Here is an 18,827-nt window from a genome sequence, read left to right as displayed (position 1 = left end):
GAGGAAGATATCAGAGGAGCCCCTTGTGGGGCAAAACAGGTCAGCCAGGGAGGAATGGGAGGTGGGAATCCCAGGCTATAACCTGAATACGGCTGCTATTTTTTTTCCTGAGGACTTCCCCTGCACAGGCTAAGGTTAGCTGCTGAAAGTGTCCTGGCTGTTGACTTAAAAAACCAAAAGTGAGCCGTGCGGGCCATTTTTTATGTGATTTGTTGATTAATTGACCCTGGAGAGCCCTCTGCTTCTGCCCCCTCTCCCTTGGCTGTTGTAGGCAGGATTGGCAGCCACTGGAAAAACAACTGGTTGAGCTCAGCATTCCCTCGGTCCTAGAGGACAGCAGCTCTGGGTGTGTATTGCAAGCGTTGGCCCCGTAATAGGAAAACATAGCCAATGTGGATGAGTGCAGAGTTTTGGGCCCATCACATAGGGTGTGTTCTTGAGGGGTTGGATACTGACATGGGTTGGGGTAGTATGCTGTCCTTGGACTGTGAATCAACCAAAGAGGCTGGCCTCACACAAAGATTCAACTTGGGGTCTTGACCTCATTGGTGCCAAGTTAGAATCTAAACCCTTCCAAACTCGACTGGTGGTGAGAATTACCTGGGGTGTTTGTTAAATATAAAGATTCCCTGTACCTATTGCATCAGAATGGATTGTTATGATAGCAAGTTTGGCAAATACTGCTAATTGAAGGGCTGATCATTGTGGTCATGGTGGGTGGCGGTGGAGTTAAAGTTGCCAAATAAAATACAAGACACTCAGTTAAATTTTAATGAAACAACAATTTTTAGTATAAGAATGTCCCAAGCATTTGCTAAATTTGGCTACCCTAATAAGGTGAGGGGGACTACTAGGAACTTCTATATTTTTAAATTTATTTTTATTTTTTTGTATTTTTCTGAAGTTGGAAATGGGGAGGCAGTCAGACAGACTCCCGCATGCGCCTGACTGGGATCCATCCGGCATGCCCACCAGGGGGCGACGCTCTGCCCATCTGGGGTGTTGCTCTGTTGCAATCAGAGTCATTCTAGCGCCTGAGGCAGAGGCCACAGAGCCATCCTCAGTGCCCGGGCAAACTTTGCTCCAATGGAGCCTTGGCTGCGGGAGGGGAAGAGAGAGACAGAGAGGAAGGAGAGGGGGAGGGGTGGAGAAGCAGATGGGCGCTTCTCCTGTGTGCCCTGGCCGGGAATCGAACCTGGGACTCCTGCACGCCAGGCCGATGCTCTACCACTGAGCCAACCGGCCAGGGCCTAGGAACTTCTATGTAGCCTTGAGAGCACATCAGAAGGTGGATAAGCTCACACTCAGCTTGACATCCAAGCATGAAGAAGGAGAATGAATTTGGGTCTAACAAAGTAGAAGACTTTAACAGGAATTCTATTTTCTACTGGGTATCCATGGGGTAAAGGTTTAGGCCACTATTTAATTCCTTTTTTGTTACTAACATTTCATTCTTACTTCTCTGCTTTTAAAATTTTTCTTTCTACATTTTTTTTTAATCTGGGAGGATAAGTGTTCATTTTGAGAGTTTTTCTCTAACTTATTACTGTAAAAAATGTATAATATTAAAAATGGCCTTGCCTTCCCTCTCTAAATAATAAGGTGTGAATATTAATAACCATGAACTAACGTGCTTTCCTCTTCCTCTCCTTTCTATCTCCTCCACACTTCTTTCTTTGTACATTCAAGTGATTTCTTGTTCTCACCAGATGTTAATCTAGAGAACAATGTTAATTTATTTGGGTTGGGGGTGTTTAGTAACTCTTTGGGGAAAAAGATAAGTACCAAGACATAATTACGCTTTGTCCTCCAAGAACAAAGTAGGCCATGATGGCAGTAGTTATAATGCTAGTAGTAGAAAACAGTCACCTCCTATTTGCATTTATTTGTTTATATCATATCAAAAGGACTTGAATATACTTGACTTATGTTGAGATTTTTATAGTTTGAAAGCATTTCACACTCACAGTCTTATTTTATCCCCTGACCAACCCCGTGGGGTAGGTAGGATAATAACAGTAATTCATGCTGTACTTCCCCAATTTCCAAAATGGGATGAATGGAGAATGGGAGTAATAGCATGTGTCACTCTCCCAGGAGAGGGAGGGGAGTCAGCTCACAGAGCACGTGGCTCGGACCTCCCACCTCTCTGCTTCAATCTTCCCCTGGGTCTTGGTTATTTTTACCCTTTTTGTGTAACATCCGGTTTCACTGGAAACTGCAACTTTAATATTCCTCCCTGCTCCTTCCAGTTTTTATCTGAGTAACCTGGTGACATCCTTTCTACCTACTCTGCCTGGATTAAAGGGCGGGAATGTTGCCCGAGTATGTTGAGGTCACTGCCTTGGTATTCTTCTGGGACAGGAGGCTGTCAGGCAGAGCACGGCTGAGGAGCAGGCCTGTTATGTTCCTGACCTCTGATGTCAGTGACCACAAAGGGAGGGCTGGAGACCGTTTTTGTTTCTTAGTGTTTATATTTCTAAGGAAATTTGTAACAAAGCATAAGGACTGTCAGCAAGGCTTAGCACTTCAAACCTTCTAATAAGCGCTGTCACATTAGAAAATGGGGGTCAGGAAGCCCCCCATCCAAACTCCAAACATTCTCTCCCTGCACAGATGCAGCTTGAGGATACAGGATGGCTTGCTATTCTCATTCAGTGTCCTGGTCTCACCCTTCCCTCTCTCCTTCAGCATCTGTCTTAGTCCTGGAAAGGCTCTGCTCCTCAGTGCGTCTTGGTCTATGCAATCATTGCCTTTTTTGGAAGGGTTTCTCACTGGGGCTTAGTGGGCAGCTGGAGTCAGAGATAAGGTAGGGAGTTTTCTGAGCAAGATTGAGACTGCTTCCTGAGGAAGAGGCTTCGGGAGAGATGGGCAGGAGCAGCCAGAGGAGTTTGGGCACAAAAATACAAAGTGCTCATGAGTTCTGCCCTCTTTCATTCTGTCCTCGGCCAGAATTGGGTCCCGAGAGGGGATTTTCATTTCTTTCAGAGGCTTGGAGGATCTGTGTTGTTTCTGCTGGGATCTTTTGAGTCAGGAAGGTTGAGTCTTATGCGCTGTTTCCCATTGCTGACGCCATTTTTCTATCGCATCCCCGGGAAGCCGAGAGAGAAAGAAGGAAGCTGCTGGCTTCCAAAAGCTCTTTCCACTTTTTGCCTGGGCCAGGGAGGCCCTCATGCCATTTGTCTTATCCACCTAGGATGCTATAATAGAAGTACCGTGGACTGAGTGGCTTAACATTTATTTCTTACAGTTCTGGAGGCTGGGAAGCCCAAGATCAAGGTCCTGTCCACGTCATGGATGGCTCTTTGTTGTGTCCTCACATGGCAGAAGAGGCTAAGGAGCTCTCTAGGGCTTGTTTTTAAGGGCACTAATCCCATTCAAGAGGGCTCCACCTTGTGACCTAATCATCTCTTAAGACTCCTCCTCCTTTTTATTTATTTATTTAATTAATTAATTTTGTATTTTTCTGAAGTAAAAAGTGGGAGACAGAGAGACAAACTCCCGCATGCACCAGACCGGGATCCACCCGGCAAGCCCACTACCCATCTGGGGCGTTGCTCTGCTGCAACCGGAGCCATTCTAGCACCTGACGTGGAGGCCACAGAGCCATCCTCAGCACCCAGGCCAACTTTTGCTCCAATAGAGCCTTGGCTGTGGGAGGAGAAGAGAGAAAGGATTGAAGGAAGGGTGGAGAAGCAGATGGGTGCTTCTCCAGGTGTGCCCTGGCCGGGAATCGAACCTGGGACTTCTACATGCCGAGCTGACACTCTACCACTGAGCCAACTGGCCAGGGCCAAGGCTTCTCCTCTTAATACAATCCCCTGGGGAGTTAGGGTTTAACATATACATTCTGGGTGGACACATGCAGCCCTGTGGTGGTGTTCATCTTCCCATCCACATCAGGAAGACATTCAGCCTATCAGAAGGACTGGACAGGCAAGGGAGAAAGACTTCAAGCACCACAAGGGGTTTTAGGCTACAGAGTCCTGATTTTTTTTTTCTAAGTTTTATTTATTGATTTTAGTGACAGAGGAAGGGGGAGAGAGAGAGAGAGATCGAGAGAGAGAGAGAGAGACAGAAACATCAATCTGTTTCTGCATGTGCCCTGACCAGGGATCGAACTGGCAACCTCTGCACTTTGGGATGGTGCTCCAACTAACTGAGCTATTTGGCCAGGGCTACAGAGTCCTGATTTTTTTTTTTTTTTTTGTATTTTTCCGAAGCTAGAAATGGGGAGAGACAGTCAGATAGACTCCTGCATGCGCCCGACCGGGATCCACCCGGCACACCCACCAGGGGCAACGCTCTGCCCACCAGGGGGCGATGCTCTCCCCCTCTGGGGCATCGCTCTATTGCGACCAGAGCCACTCCAGCGCCTGGGGCAGAGGCCAAGGAGCCATCCCCAGCGCCCGGGCCATCTTTTGCTCCAATGGAGCCTTGGCTGCGGGAGGGGAAGAGAGAGACAGAGAGGAAGGGGGGGGTGGAGAAGCAGATGGGCGCTTCTCCTGTGTGCCCTGGCCAGGAATCGAACCCGGGACCCCTTGCACGCCAGGCCAACGCTCTACCACTGAGCCAACCGGCCAGGGCCCAGAGTCCTGATTTTTAAAGCATGGGTAGCCTCTTGTGGACCAATCCCTCTCCTGAAAATATGGCTACCAGCCAGTCACCTGAGTACTGAAAAGGCAGAATGTTATCTATCCTTCCCACACCTCCCACATCCCTGTCTTGCATTCTGTTCCCTACCTGGGTCGTTGTCAGGTGTGCCTCTTCCTGGGCCCATCACTTCCACAATCCTGCTTCTCTGCCTTGATTCTCACTTGATGCAGAATGTAATACAGCTTATTATTTTGTGAGAATAATTGCAGTCAGGCAATCTAATTGGCATCTCACTTCTGCCATTTCCTAGCTCTGTAACTTTGGACAAGTTACTTAACTTCTCTGAGCCTTAGATTTCTTATCTGTAAGATTGGGTTCCTCATTTGTGAAGCCTGCCAGCCTCAGGTTCCTCACTTGTAAAATGATAATAGCTCCAGCATTATAGAACTGTAATCAGGAGATTGCAGTAATCCATGTATAAAGTGCTTATCACAACAGTGCCTGCTGTGCAGGGAGGGCTCAATAAATGTTAACACTGGTTGTCCTGGGATATTGGTATAGTTTATTCAGCTGACTTCTGGAAGTGCTTGTGAGCGGGGGTGGGTGATTTGAGGGACTGAGGCCTAGATATTGTAAAATAAGTTCAGGGTGGGGTTTTCCAGCTTTGCCGCCAATTCCCCCAACCTGGCAAGGAGCCCTTGTGGACTTGTGCCCGCACAGTGCTGGCTGAATTTGCTGAATGTCAGAGCAGAAAAGGACTGAAAACACCACGTCCTCTAAGCCCCTTTTTGAACAGGTGCACACACTGAGGCTACCAGGGGTGAAATGACTTATTTGAGGTCACATGTGTAGTAAGTGGCAGACCTAGCATTGAACCCGTTTCCTGATTTCCAGCATTCTTTCCGGTACAGAAGTCCCCCATTCAGCACTCAGGTGTAAACACATGCAGAGCCCCAGAGGGCTGTGGGATACACACCAGGGCTTTTGGAAGGATACTCACTTGGCTCTTTGTCCAGGATGAGGGAGGAAGCTTAAAGTGATAAGATGGGCTCTGCTGGTGGCCTGGCATTGTGAGATTTGTCTAAGCTTGGGAAGCTTATTAAAAATTAATTTATCCAGACACTATTCATAATGCATCTCATAATAATAGCTAACATTTATTGAGCACTTATCCTGGGGCAGGTACCACATTATGTGCTTTACATGAATTGTCTTATTTAGTCCTGCATAACATCCCTGTGAAGCTAGGGCTATTATTATCTTCATGTTATAGCTGAAAAACAAGACATGGGGAGTTGAAATGATTCACACTAGTAACTGGCTAATAAGAGGCAGTGCTGAGATGTATTCTCAGCCACTCTACTCCTGTGTACTTAGCCCCTACTCTCTGCTGTCCTGTACTCTTAGCCTGTCCCTCTGTGGTAAGTCCTGGGTTGGGTACTGGGAATAGAAAGGGAACAGTCCCTACCCTCAGGATCTCAGGTCCTAGACAGTGTCTTTACACAGTGGCACCCAAGCTGTTTTGACCCTGACCTCCAAAAAGAAATACATTGTCTATCATTATTTATTAATGCATATTATAGTCTACTCCCTAATATATAAATGTTTCACAAAACAATATTTACTTTTACTATTTATAGACATTCTATTCTATTCTATTACATTTTATTTGATAAATGGATGGTTCAGATCCACTACATTGATTTTTGAGACCCACAAGTGGGTTGTATTTGAGAGTTTGAAAAGCAGTAGTTTAACAGGCATCATACTTTATTGGCTCTCTTCCTCACTACCAATCCATAAATAGGTACTCACCCAACCTTTCTGTGCCTCCTTCTGTACAACGGACCACATGAGTTCATTTATGCTGGTTTAGCTCCAAAATGCTGGGTTAGTTCTAGGCCATTGGGAGGCAGCAGAGCCCGCAGGAGGCAAGGAACACCATAGCTCCAATCACAGGGCTGCCCCTTGGCCTCCTGTTTTACAGACACTACCTCTGGGATCGCCCCGCTGCAACCTGAAGGAGAATCTGCTGAAGGATAACTGTGCCCTGGAGTCCATTGAGTTCCCCATCAGTGAGGCCAGCATCCTGGAGGCCAGGCCTCTCAGTGACAAGGGCTCTGGAGACAGTTCCCAGATTACTCAAGTCAGTCCCCAGAGGATTGCACTCCGGCTCCGGCCAGGTAGGGATGCGGCTCATCTTGGGGAGATACCAGACAGATGGGCACAGAGCACGAGGTGGAGGTCTAATCAGGAAGCCTTGGGGAAGCAGCTCACAATGGAAATGGAGCAGGAAGAGAAGGGTGTGGGGAAAAGTGTAGGCAAGAGAATGGAAGAAAATAGAAGGTGTTGGGACTTGGAGTCAGAAGATCTGACTTTGAATCTTGACTGTCCCATATCTTAGCTATTTGACCTTGGGCAAATTACTCAGCACTTCTACCATGGTAGGTACTCAAAAGCTGTTTGTTGCTTCTTTCCCGCAATGCCTATTTTACCTAGTTTATAGCTTTGTGTTGAGGCTCAAATGAGATATAAGATGGGAAAGTAATCTGTAAACCCCTTTTCCGTGTGAGATTTGGGAAGGGGTATGGGAACAAAGAAAATAGGGACAGGAGACCTTCAGAAGGAAAGAAATATTAAGCTAAGAGACAGAATTTTTGAAGCATTGATTGAGATGTTTCTAATTTAAGGAAGTACCTTCTATATGCAAGGCATGTGGGAGCTAAAAGGTTCAGGGTGGGACATAGTTCCAGCCTTTCATAGAATCGAAAGTGTGGTAACTGTCACAACCTCAATAACTCAAGGTAGTAGACCCTTGGGATCCAGAGGCTTAGGCAGATGGGCATTTAGTGAAGGTGGAGAATTTTAGAATGGAAACAAAAAGGTTAAAAATGGGAGGATCAAGAGATTGGAAGAGAAATAGAATTGCAAGGGGAGAGGAGAACAGATCAGGGTTTTCACATTTGGCTTGATCAAGAAGTTACTTAATTCTAACTTTGTCCAAATCCTCTTAGAGAAAGAAGAAGTAAAAAAACTAATATCCTTCTGCCTTCCAGATGATTCGAAGAGTTTCTCCATCCAAGTCCGGCAGGTGGAGGATTACCCTGTGGACATCTACTACTTAATGGACTTATCTTACTCCATGAAGGATGATCTGCGGAATATCCAGAACCTGGGTACCACGCTGGCCTCCCAGATGCGCAAGCTCACCAGTAACCTGCGGATTGGCTTTGGGGCCTTTGTGGACAAGCCTGCATCACCCTACATGTACATCTCCCCACCAGAGGCCCTCAAAAACCCCTGCTATTAGTAAGTCTCCCGCCAGAAGCCGGGGAAGGGCATGGAGGCAAAGAAAATAGGGGCAGGAGACCTTCAGAGGGAGGAAGGATTAAGCTGAGAGACAGGCTTTTTGAAGCATTGATTATTACTTTTCTAACTAAATCAAGGAGAATTTCAGAAAGTACCTTCTTTGTGCAGGGCATGTGGGTGCTATGGGATTCAGGGTGGGATCCAGCCTTTAGAGTCTGAAGTGTAGTAACTTCCACAACTTCTATGACTCAAGCTAGTAACACTCTTAGGATCCTAAATCTACCCCTCCCCTTTCTCCCATGCAAGTTCAAGTCCTGAGTTCTATTTCTAGCTCTAGGTTAACTTTTTTGGCTACCTTCTGGCCAAATCATATATGTTCTCTACCTTGGTCTTCCTGTCTGGTAAGTGGGCTAGCCTGCTGATCTGTAGAGTTGTGTCAAAAGGTCACCAAAGCTGTTTGAAGACCTAGAAAAAAAATCCGTCAGCTTCTTGGTCTTGGTCACAAATAAATTGGGAGATGAGAGAATGGGGCGGGGTGGTGGGAATAAGATAAAAGTAGAGAGAAATTTATGGATAAATAAACAGAGGAATTATGGTTACAGGATTGATTTCATTGTTATTTTCATCATCATCCTACTCATCAAGAGTTTGAGTCTTACAGGGTTAAAATGCTTATTATTTAATTGGTGGAGGCTATGAAAATCCATGCATTACAATAATTTAAATGATGGTTTCTGAGCCTGACAAGGTACAAATTTATTTTTTAGTTTTCAAAGTTATATGATGTGCCTTTAAGCTTCTGAGTTTTAAACTTTCCTAGTAAAGATGTCAGCCATCAATTAAACAAGCAAATCACTGGGTTGGAGACAGAAGTGCTCCTGTCTGGCACAGACCTATCAATCAATTTATTGATGGTTCAGGGACAGTGTTATTGATGAAACTTTTGCTTTATTGTTGTATTAACTATAAAATGATAGCAACAAGAGCCTCACTCTGATCTAAGTGCTTTATATGTGTTAACTCGTTTAAGCCGTACAAGAACTTTTATGAGACATGTGCTCCGATGACTTAGAAGTAAAGAAGCTGAGATTTGAACTAAAGTAATCTAGTATTTTGTTTTCCTTTTTTAAAGATTTATTTATTGATTTTTTAGAGCTAAAAAGGGGGAAATAGAAAGGCAGTTGTGGGGAGGGACAGGAAGCATTAACTCATAGTTGCTTCTCATATGTGTGTATGTGCCTTGACTGGGCAAGCCAGGGGTTTTGAACTAGTGACCTTAGCATTCCAGGTCGATGCTTTATCCACTGCGCCACCACAGGTCAGGCCAAAGCAATCCAGTTTTGCAGCTCACTCTTTTCAGCTAACTGGAAGTAAGGTCAATGTGGTAATTTGAAGGGTTTGGAGTCTGAACTGTCTGGGTAATGTGGTTGTATAGACTGGCTTGGGCATACCACTATCCCCATTTGTCCCCCTCTTTTTCCCTTACACCCCCCATGTAGCCTTTTCCATCAGGCTGTCTGCTTAAATTATCTTCCTCCCTTCCCAGTATGAAGACCTCCTGTTTGCCCATGTTTGGCTACAAACATGTGCTGACACTAACTGACCAGGTGACCCGCTTCAATGAGGAGGTGAAGAAGCAGAGTGTGTCACGGAACCGAGATGGCCCAGAGGGTGGCTTCGATGCCATAATGCAGGCTACTGTCTGTGATGTGAGTTTAAAGGGTATGGACTTCCAGGTGTGGTTAGCACAGATCGAATGGGGAAGGCAGTGGCTCAGCTGTGGGCATTTCTGTGTGAAATAAGAGCTAGGAACTAAGCAGAGCTTCATACCATGTAAGCAATAACTTTCTCCTGAGAAGCAGCCTCTGCTGTGTCTGTCCTCTGGCCAGAGCCGACAGTTTTTTTGAGCCTCATATTCTCTGGGGAGAGCATCTTCTCATTTTCTCTGGAAGTATATCAGAGTCAAGTTGGGTAAACTTAACCTCAGCAAAGCAGGAAGATTCTCAAAAAGGATTTGTTCTAGCCCAGCCCAGCTCTGCAGAAGATGCAGGTGGGTTTCTAGGTAGGCCGTGTGATTATCACTGGAAAAATTATACCTGGAGTTGAGTCAGTGTCTCTCAGCTGCTAGAACTAACCAGCGATGAGACTGTCTTTCCTAAGAGAACAGAAATCCCTAAGTTGGAAAGTTTCAGTTTGTGTTCTAAGCACTGGGAATGAGTCCCTTCACCAAGACAGCTTGTTCAGACCCTCAGGCAGGGAGGTCCTTGGGTCTTTGTTTCCCGCCAAAATGACATAGCTAAAGTTGCTTTCTCTCTTTTGCCTTCTTTTTTTTAAACAGGAGAAGATTGGCTGGAGGAATGATGCATCCCACTTGCTGGTGTTTACCACTGATGCCAAGACCCATATAGCACTGGATGGAAGGCTGGCAGGCATTGTCCAGCCTAACGATGGGCAGTGTCACGTTGGCAATGACAATCACTACTCTGCCTCCACTACCATGGTGAGATTCCTGACAGCTGCCCTAACCCCGGCAGAGCCTGTGTGAATATGAAAATGGCAGCCCTTCCCCTGGGCAGGGTTCAGGGTTCGTTGCATCCTGTTAGAATCCTCCTTCAGGGTGCAGCATGTACAGTCACTAGAAGTGGCCCTGGCGGTGACCAGTACTACCTCTCTCTCCACTGTCTCCTGCACCAGCAGTAGCATCATAGCAACCAGAATGGACCCAAAGGACTTTTGCAGGTCCAGCCAGAAAGCAGGCCTTCTTGTCTACTGTGCATGGATTAGCCTTTTCTTGGAATACCATGCTATTGTACTTGTGGTTATTGGAAAGAGGAAGAGGGGAAAAGACAAAAATCATCCAAAGCATGGAGAGCGGGTCCTGTGAGGAAAGGTTAAAGGGTTCAGAATGATTCAGCTTGAAGGAAAGAAGGCTAAAGGATGATTTAGCTGAGACATGGGAATACTTTTTATAAGTCATTTCCCTTGGTCGTAGAAGGTTAAGTAAGAGGAAAGAAGTTTACATTGAAACAGGAGAAACTGATGTACGTATGCCATAAAGAAAATGCACAGATCCTTAGAATGCTGATACTCTGGGTATCTCGGGCCAGGTGTCAACTCTTTTTCTCTTAAAGACAATATAGCAACTACCTTGTCTAGGTGGCCTAAAAGTACACCTGCGTCAAGGCAGCAGCCTGAGCTGGGTGATCTCATGAGTTCCCTGCAAGGTCTAGGATCCTGGGGACATGTTCACAATTCACAAGCGTCCCCACTGTGGCTTGAATTCCTTGCTGTCAGCCATATCCAAATGGAGCAATACCTAGCTAGGGGTGGGTCAGTAACCATTGGCACCCAGTCTAGATAAGGCTCCTTACCAGAAGCTGAGGGGAGATAAAGAGACTGACTATATGCATGTCCTACCCTTAGGGAGTTTTTGGTTTAGTGGAGGAAATGTGTTGCTGTGAACACCTGATGCAGGATTAGTGTTAAATAGGCAGTACAGTCAATCAGATCTTTAGGTATTCAAAGGAGGAAAGCTCATCATGTGCTGGGATGTTTAAGGAGGGCCTCCTGGAGAAGGTAGGACCTCAACTGGGCCTCTAGGCAGGAGGCAGAATTACCAAAAAGAAGGCCACTCCAGGTGAGAGAAAGAGAATGGGCCAGGTCAGTGATAAGTGGAAAATGGAGAGGTAAGCGATGAATGGAAAGGAAGATCAGAAGGACCACATGGTTGAAGATTGCAAGCGCCAAGCCAAGCCATCTGTTAGTAGCTGCAGAGTAGGAGGAAGCTTCAAAACAACAGGGTCCAACAGTACCTGGCCTATGGAAGCTGTTTCTTGGTATGAATGCTTCAAATTCGAGTAGAAAGAAAGAGGTGCTTAGTTTTGACACTACCAGCCTGTACCTCTTCATCTATCCCTGAAGTTCACAACTGGGTTTGTGCTGCTACTTACCCCCTTGCCTCACCTTGATCAAGGTGGAAAAGTTTAAGCACTATCACTGCCTCAGCCAAATTCTAAGGCTTAGAGTCCAGGATGAATAGACTTCTTAACTAACCTCCACATCTTCCCCTTTTATAGGATTATCCCTCTCTGGGGCTGATGACAGAGAAGCTATCCCAGAAAAACATCAATCTGATTTTTGCAGTGACTGAAGAGGTAGTCAATCTCTACCAGGTAACTATGCTGTCAGATTTGGGCTTCCTGAAATGGGAGAGGGAGTGGGGCCTCTGATGGGCAGACCTAGCTCAGGGATCCAGCATTGACTGCAGTTGCCAACCAGGAAAGACCCTCCTATAACCTGTTACCAGGAGCTAATGATTCCCCTCCAACCTTGAACCTAGCAGGATGGGTGGTGTGTCAATGTTTGCAGTGGGTCATGGGAGCATTTCAGTGGGGGAAGAGTTATGAAAAGTGTTTTCCAGTTTTGCTAAGTGCTGAAAAACTGCTAGATTTATTCCTGGCAGTGACAAGGCAAATATCTACATCTTCATTTCAAGGCCCTCCATATATGATTAGGGGAGGGCTTTGGGAGACCACCACCTTCATTCAGTCAGCCCTGGGTATCTTTGTCTTCCTTTCTAGAACTACAGTGAGCTCATCCCAGGGACCACAGTGGGGGTTCTGTCTACTGATTCCAGCAATGTCCTGCAGCTCATTGTGGATGCTTACGGGGTAAGTGTCTTGTGCTGGGAAGGGGCTTGCTAAGAGTTCACCTCATGTGGCGTTTACCCAGAAGGGCTCAGATTTGGGAGTCCTAGCTGCTCACTTACCCTGCAGCCTTCCCTGCCTTCCTCTTGTTCTTTCAGAAACCTGGTGATGGTCAGCACTGGGAGGAATGCAGGCTTCTGGAAAAGAAATGGCTCAGAATAGAATGCTAGGGAACTTAGGGACAATAGGCAATGAGCTTAGAGGAGGTTGAGGGGAAAGAGAGAATGGGGGTGGGGATGAGAAAGGAGCAGAGCCTTGCAATTAGAGGGGGAGGCACATGAGCGAGCACTGGGCTCCGAGAGAGAAAAGAGGGAGCTGAATGACAGGTAAGGTGAGGTTAGTTAAAAATTAGGTAGAAATTGCTACTACCCAAGGTGATCAGTACTAGCACTTCCCTTGCATCAACTCGTCATTGAGTCACCTTAGTTCATTGATTACTTTTCATATGTGCTTTGACCCAGGGGCTCAAGCTGAGCCAGTGACCCCTTGCTCAAGCCAGCAACATTGGGCTTCAAACCAGTGACCTTTGGGCTCAAGCCAGCGGCCATGGGATCATTGACATGATTTCATGCTTAAGCCAGAGACCCAGTGTTGAAGCCAGTGACCTCAGAGTTTCAAACCTGAGACCTTAGTGTCCCAGGTTGATGCTCTATCCACTGCACCACCACCAGTCCAGCCTAGCACTTCCCTTTTGTACATCCATGTAACTAATTTGGGTTCTATCCAGTTTCACCTAGACACAAGTGGGGGGAGACATGGGGAGCAGGGCCTGGACTGGAAATATAGCAGGTAACAGGCTCAAAGGGGGGCTCCGGCAGCCTCCAGGTGAACCTCAGCACCTGGCAATGCCTGGGTCAGTCTGGGGTCACCGGGGAGATTTTGCTTGGGATGGAATCGGCTCCTCCCCATTTCCTCTCAGTCCATGCCCTTACCTTCTTTTGTCCTTTTCTGCTCAGAAAATCCGCTCTAAAGTAGAGCTGGAGGTGCGTGACCTTCCTGAGGAGTTGTCTCTGTCCTTCAATGCCACTTGTCTCAACAACGAGGTCATCCCAGGCCTCAAGTCTTGTGTTGGACTCAAGATTGGAGACACGGTGAGGTGGGCTGAGCAGGGACTGAAGCTGAGGCTTTGGCTCTGGCCTGTGCCCTGGAGTGTCTGTAGGCATTCCACCCCTTCCTCCCAAAGATCGTTACAACTTAGATGTCATGGAGCTGCCAAGCTTTTCCTGAGGTTTCTGTTGCCTAAACTTTTTCTATTAAGTGAACTTTATTATCAGAATTTTTAAAAACTTGCATTTAGGTTACCTCTGTTTGTTTATGCACGGTTGATTGCAAATGAAAATATTTCTTACCTTCAAGCCCTAACCAGTTTCCAATCTCCCCCAAGGTAAAGCCTTTTTTCCCTGCACAATGTAAAATGGCAGTGTCTTCTATAAACATTTATTGAGGACTGACTTTGTGTCAGGCGTTGTTCTAGTTTCTGAAGATTTAATAGAAAATAGAACAAGCAAAAATATCCACCCTGATGGAATTTCAGAATGCAATTATTCATTTTGCCCCATGAGTCCTTCTATGGCAGTGGTCCCCAACCCCCAGGCCGTGGACCAGTACTGGTCTGTGGGCCATTTGGTACTGGTCTGCAGAGAAAGAATAAATAACTTACATTATTTCCGTTTTATTTATATTTAAGTCTGAACGATGCTCTGTTACATCCATCTAAGACTCACTCTTTTTTTTTTTTTTTTTGTACTTTTCTGAAGTTGTAAACGGGAAGGCAGTCAGACAGACTCCTGCATGCACCCGACCAGGATCCACCTGGCACGCCCACCAGGGGGCGATGCTCTGCCCATCTGGGGCATTGCTCTGCCGCAATCAGAGCCATTCTAGCGCCTGAGGCAGAGGCCACAGAGCCATCTTCAGCACCAGGGCAAGCTTTGCTCCAATGGAGCCTTGGCTGCGGGAGGGGAAGAGAGAGACAGAGAGGAAGGAGAGGGGTAGGGTGGAGAAGCAGATAGGCGCTTCTCCTGTGTGCCCTGGCTGGGAATCGAACCCAAGACTCCTGCACGCCAGGCCGATGCTGTACCACAGAGCCAACTGGCCAGGGCCTGAGAGTCACTTTTGATGCTATCTCGGTCACGTGATACATTTATCCGTCCTACCCTAAAGGCTGGTCCGTGAAAATATTTTCTGACATTAAACTGGTTCGTGGCCCAGAAAAGGTTGGGGACCACTGCTCTATGGCTTTCCTTCCTTAGTAGTTTCTGGCTAAGGAGAGAAAGGTTGGTGAAGGGGGACGGAGGAAAGAGGAGAATTTATCATCCATATTTGTATTATCTTATATCTATCTCTACCCATTCGTCCATTTGACTATCTAGTCTAGGCACATGTGCACATACCTCATGTAAGAAATATTGATCTGAAACATGTTCGATTGCACAAGTGATGAAATAATATGTGGAAATCAAACTGTAGATCCTGAGCCTGTGGATGGCCACTGTGTGGCATCATGTGGTGCAAAAGAGTGCTTTGTCTGTCTTGCTGGTATTATGCGACCAGTCCAGGTAGTTTAGTTGGCCAGAGTAGAGCTTTCACAAGATCACAGGTGCTCTTCTGCGTGAGCTGGTTAATTTCACATGTGAAATAAAAACGACCCAACCTTCTATATCATAACTGTAAACACATGTCTCTGCACCCAGCCAGGTATGTCACAACCGCACAGCTATTCAGGGCTTTGCTTTTGCCTTGCAGACCTTGGTAGTAGGAAGGCTGAGGGCCTCTAGTCACCCAGTTTGGGTGTTCCTTGGCAGGGCAGACAACAGCTTATTTCCAGGGCCAGAGTTAACGGGGATCCACCTGTGTCTGAGTTCCATTTTATTTTCCATCCAGGTAAGCTTCAGCATTGAGGCCAAGGTACGTGGCTGCCCCCAGGAGAAGGAAAAGTCCTTTACCATCAAGCCTGTGGGCTTCAAGGACAGCCTCACCGTCCAGGTCACCTTCAACTGTGACTGTGCCTGCCAGGCCGATGCCCAGCCTCACAGCCACCACTGCAACAACGGCAATGGGACCTTTGAATGTGGGGTGTGCCGCTGTGGGCCTGGCTGGCTGGGGCCCCAGTGTGAGTGCTCAGAGGAGGACTACCGCCCCTCCCAGCAAGACGAGTGCAGCCCCCAGGAGGGCCAGCCCATCTGCAGCCAGCGGGGCGAGTGTCTCTGTGGCCAGTGTGTCTGCCATAGCAGTGACTTTGGCAAGATCACGGGCAAGTATTGCGAGTGTGATGACTTCTCCTGTGTCCGCTACAAGGGGGAGATGTGCTCAGGTGAGTATAACTGCACACCCCTCCCATCCTGGACCCAAACATCTGGGCTTGAGGTGAGCACAGGAAGGCCCACTGGGCAGAGCTGAGTTGATGGTGTTCCACTCCGGTGGGAGAAAGAAGGTTCTCTTTAATTCTGCTCAGCTGCCTGTGTTCTTGCTCGTGGGTATGGGGATGTGTGGGAAGGAGTGGGGAAACTTGAAGATGAAGACAGTTTTTTCTTTCACCTGCTCTTCCCCTAATAATATATATATTTCAAGTCACTAGTTCCTAATCTTTTTGAGGATATGTACCAGCCCCTTTTTAAGGAAAAAAAAAGAAAAGAAAATCATACATGATGTCAGAATATATTGTAAAAGTAAGCAGTCACTGTCTTACATGAACTTATCTTTTCATTACAAAAAGACTTGGAAAATAGTAATATATACACAAGATATTGGAGCACATTGAATGAGCCCATACACTTCGAGCAATGACTCGAAAATAGTAAGCTCTTATTAAACATTGTCACGATTTTGTTATCACTAGTATTACATTTTAAATTCTAGATCTGTGCTGATCAAATGGTAGCCACTAGCCACATGTGGCTATTTAAATGTAAATTAATTTTATTTATTAAAATAAATTTAAATTTAACTTTAATTTAAAAGTAAAACTTCAGTTTCTCTGTTGCTCAGGAGCCACATGTGGCTAGTGTGGTGGCTAGTGGCCACCATGTTGGACCACACAGATATATATTGAGCAGCTCTGTCATAGCGAGTCCCAGCCTGCTGATTGGGGATTTTGGTTTAGAGCAGGGGTCCCCAAACTTTTTACACAGGGGGCCAGTTCACTGTCCCTCAGACCATTGGAGGGCCGGACTATAAAAAAAACTATGAACAAATTCCTATGCACACTGCACATATCTTATTTTAAAGTAAAAAAACAAAACGGGAACAAATACAATATTTAAAATAAAGAACAAGTAAATTTAAGTCAACAAACTGACCAATATTTTAATGGGAACTATGCTCCTCTCACTGACCACCAATGAAAGAGGTACCCTTCCAGAAGTGCGGCGGGGGCCAGATAAATGGCCTCAGGGGGCCGCATGTGGCCCGCGGGCCGTAGTTTGGGGACCCCTGGTTTAGAGTCCTTCTACCAGCAGGATTCTGAGTTGTCCTTCTCATTGCAAAAATTCAGTAAAATCTTGGGGCCTACTGATAATCTCAAACTGTTTTCTCCTTGCCCCAAAGACCACTCCTGGGCTACTTCCCCAACAAGAAGTTGAACTGATGTTATTGTAGTTGTCTTTATCTGCTCTGACAACACTCGGGGAGGCAAATAGGCAGTCTGAGTTGTTCCTGGGGCACTGGGGATAGCTTTTGCTGGGCTATAATCACTGTGCTCAAGTCCTCTTATAATAGACAGATTGAAGAGGTTTACAAATTGGTGGGACTGGTTTATGGGTGTATTGTGTGACCGATCAAACAGAGGTTATAATTGGCTTCTGTAGTGATCAAATCTATGGCCCAACTTGGCTTCATTTGTATTGGGGTTCTAGGCAGCTGAACTAATCCATCAGATGTTCATCTTAACATCAGCCTTTAAAAAGGCTTGATCAGAAAGGTAAATCTGTGTCATTCTAAAGCATGTCCAAGTAACAGAAAAATGGCTCCTTTTTATTATCAAGGTTGTTTCCTTTACACATGCCAACATAATATGACAGAGAAAGATTGGAGAAAAAGTATGTCAGAGAGATTAGGTACACACACACACACACAGCAGTTTGAATTAGGTGATGAGGCAGGAGTTTAAGTTCATTTTAATATTTAATGGTAATTTCATCATACTCATAGTACCAAAGGGAATGGGTAAGTTTGACATGGAAAACCCATTGTGGGGAAGGTTGGGACTGAAGGGAAGAGGTTGCCTGAGGGGAAGCCTGCAGATAGTCCACTGTGGGCACCGGGGCCAGAGGGAGGTCCACTAGGCCTCCGTGGCCTGATTGTTCCTGGTCTGGTGTGAGGGAGTGTGGGAGGAATCCCAGCCAGAGTGTTTCCTTTGGCTGCTGGCCTCACCGAAGCCATGAAACATAGCTGCCTGGGTCAGCAGCCCCGGTTCCTGTCTCCCACCAGTGCAAGAACAGCTTGTCCTGTGTGTGCTACAGCCTAATTCCAGAGGGAACCACAGGCAGCCACTGTAGCCTCTCAGAGGCTTCCTTCCCTCACTTCCTGCCCGGGTGCTGGGTGCCCACTGGCCTCGGAGCTGGACCCTGCCCACTTCCTGCCTGGGTGCTGGGTGCCCACTGGCCTCGGGGCTTGACCCTGTGGTGCCATCACATTTCCCAGTGACAGTGCACAATCATTAAGCACCTGACGTGTGCCAGGCACTCAGTACATATGGGCGAGCAGAGGTCATGCAGGATTCCTGACCTCTCAGATCTTACAGCCCGCTTGCCATTGTCCCTTCCCAGAGCTGTTGGCCTGTGGTCTGTTGTTTGCTGCAGGCAGGGACTCATGAGGCAGGAGGGCAATGACTTGACCATTTTTCTAGCCCCTGGCCTTCCCCCTCCTATCCTTCCCAATGGAGGCATGCATGGTCTTCGTGGTTACACATCATCAGCACTCCTGTTTCATACATGGGAAGTGCATCCTTGTCCTCAAGAGACTCTTCCTCCTGCACATCCATGAACACAGACTGATGGGGCACCCCATGAGCCAGGTTCAGCACTCTGTGCTGTAGTGTTGTGGGACAGAGAGGCATGAATAAGACAGTTTTGCCCTTCATTAACTTAACCTAAGGTTAATTCACAACACAAGGCACAACCTGCCAGATCCCAGAAGAGAGGTGTCCTCAGGGGGTGTTATAGGAGTCCAGGGGAGGCCTGGGTGGCTTCATGGAAGAGGTGGATGTCCAAGGAAGGG

The 18,827-nt window shown here is 46.7% G+C and overlaps 1 protein-coding gene across 1 annotated transcript in view; it reads left to right on the top strand.

Annotated features, from left to right (window-relative positions):
• ITGB3 (integrin subunit beta 3) overlaps positions 1-18,827 on the top strand; it is a 54,833-nt gene that overhangs the window by 20,176 nt on the left and 15,830 nt on the right. Inside the window, 8 exon segments of the mRNA XM_066363093.1 lie at positions 6,584-6,779; positions 7,653-7,905; positions 9,452-9,614; positions 10,244-10,405; positions 11,982-12,077; positions 12,486-12,575; positions 13,568-13,702; positions 15,495-15,924. Coding sequence (XP_066219190.1) covers positions 6,584-6,779; positions 7,653-7,905; positions 9,452-9,614; positions 10,244-10,405; positions 11,982-12,077; positions 12,486-12,575; positions 13,568-13,702; positions 15,495-15,924 — 1,525 coding nt within the window.

This window comes from Saccopteryx leptura, chromosome 2, assembly GCF_036850995.1.
Source record: "Saccopteryx leptura isolate mSacLep1 chromosome 2, mSacLep1_pri_phased_curated, whole genome shotgun sequence".
Taxonomy (NCBI): Eukaryota; Metazoa; Chordata; class Mammalia; order Chiroptera; family Emballonuridae; genus Saccopteryx; species Saccopteryx leptura.
Note: the sequence above shows the minus strand (reverse complement) of the source record. Positions and strands in the feature narration are given on the sequence as shown.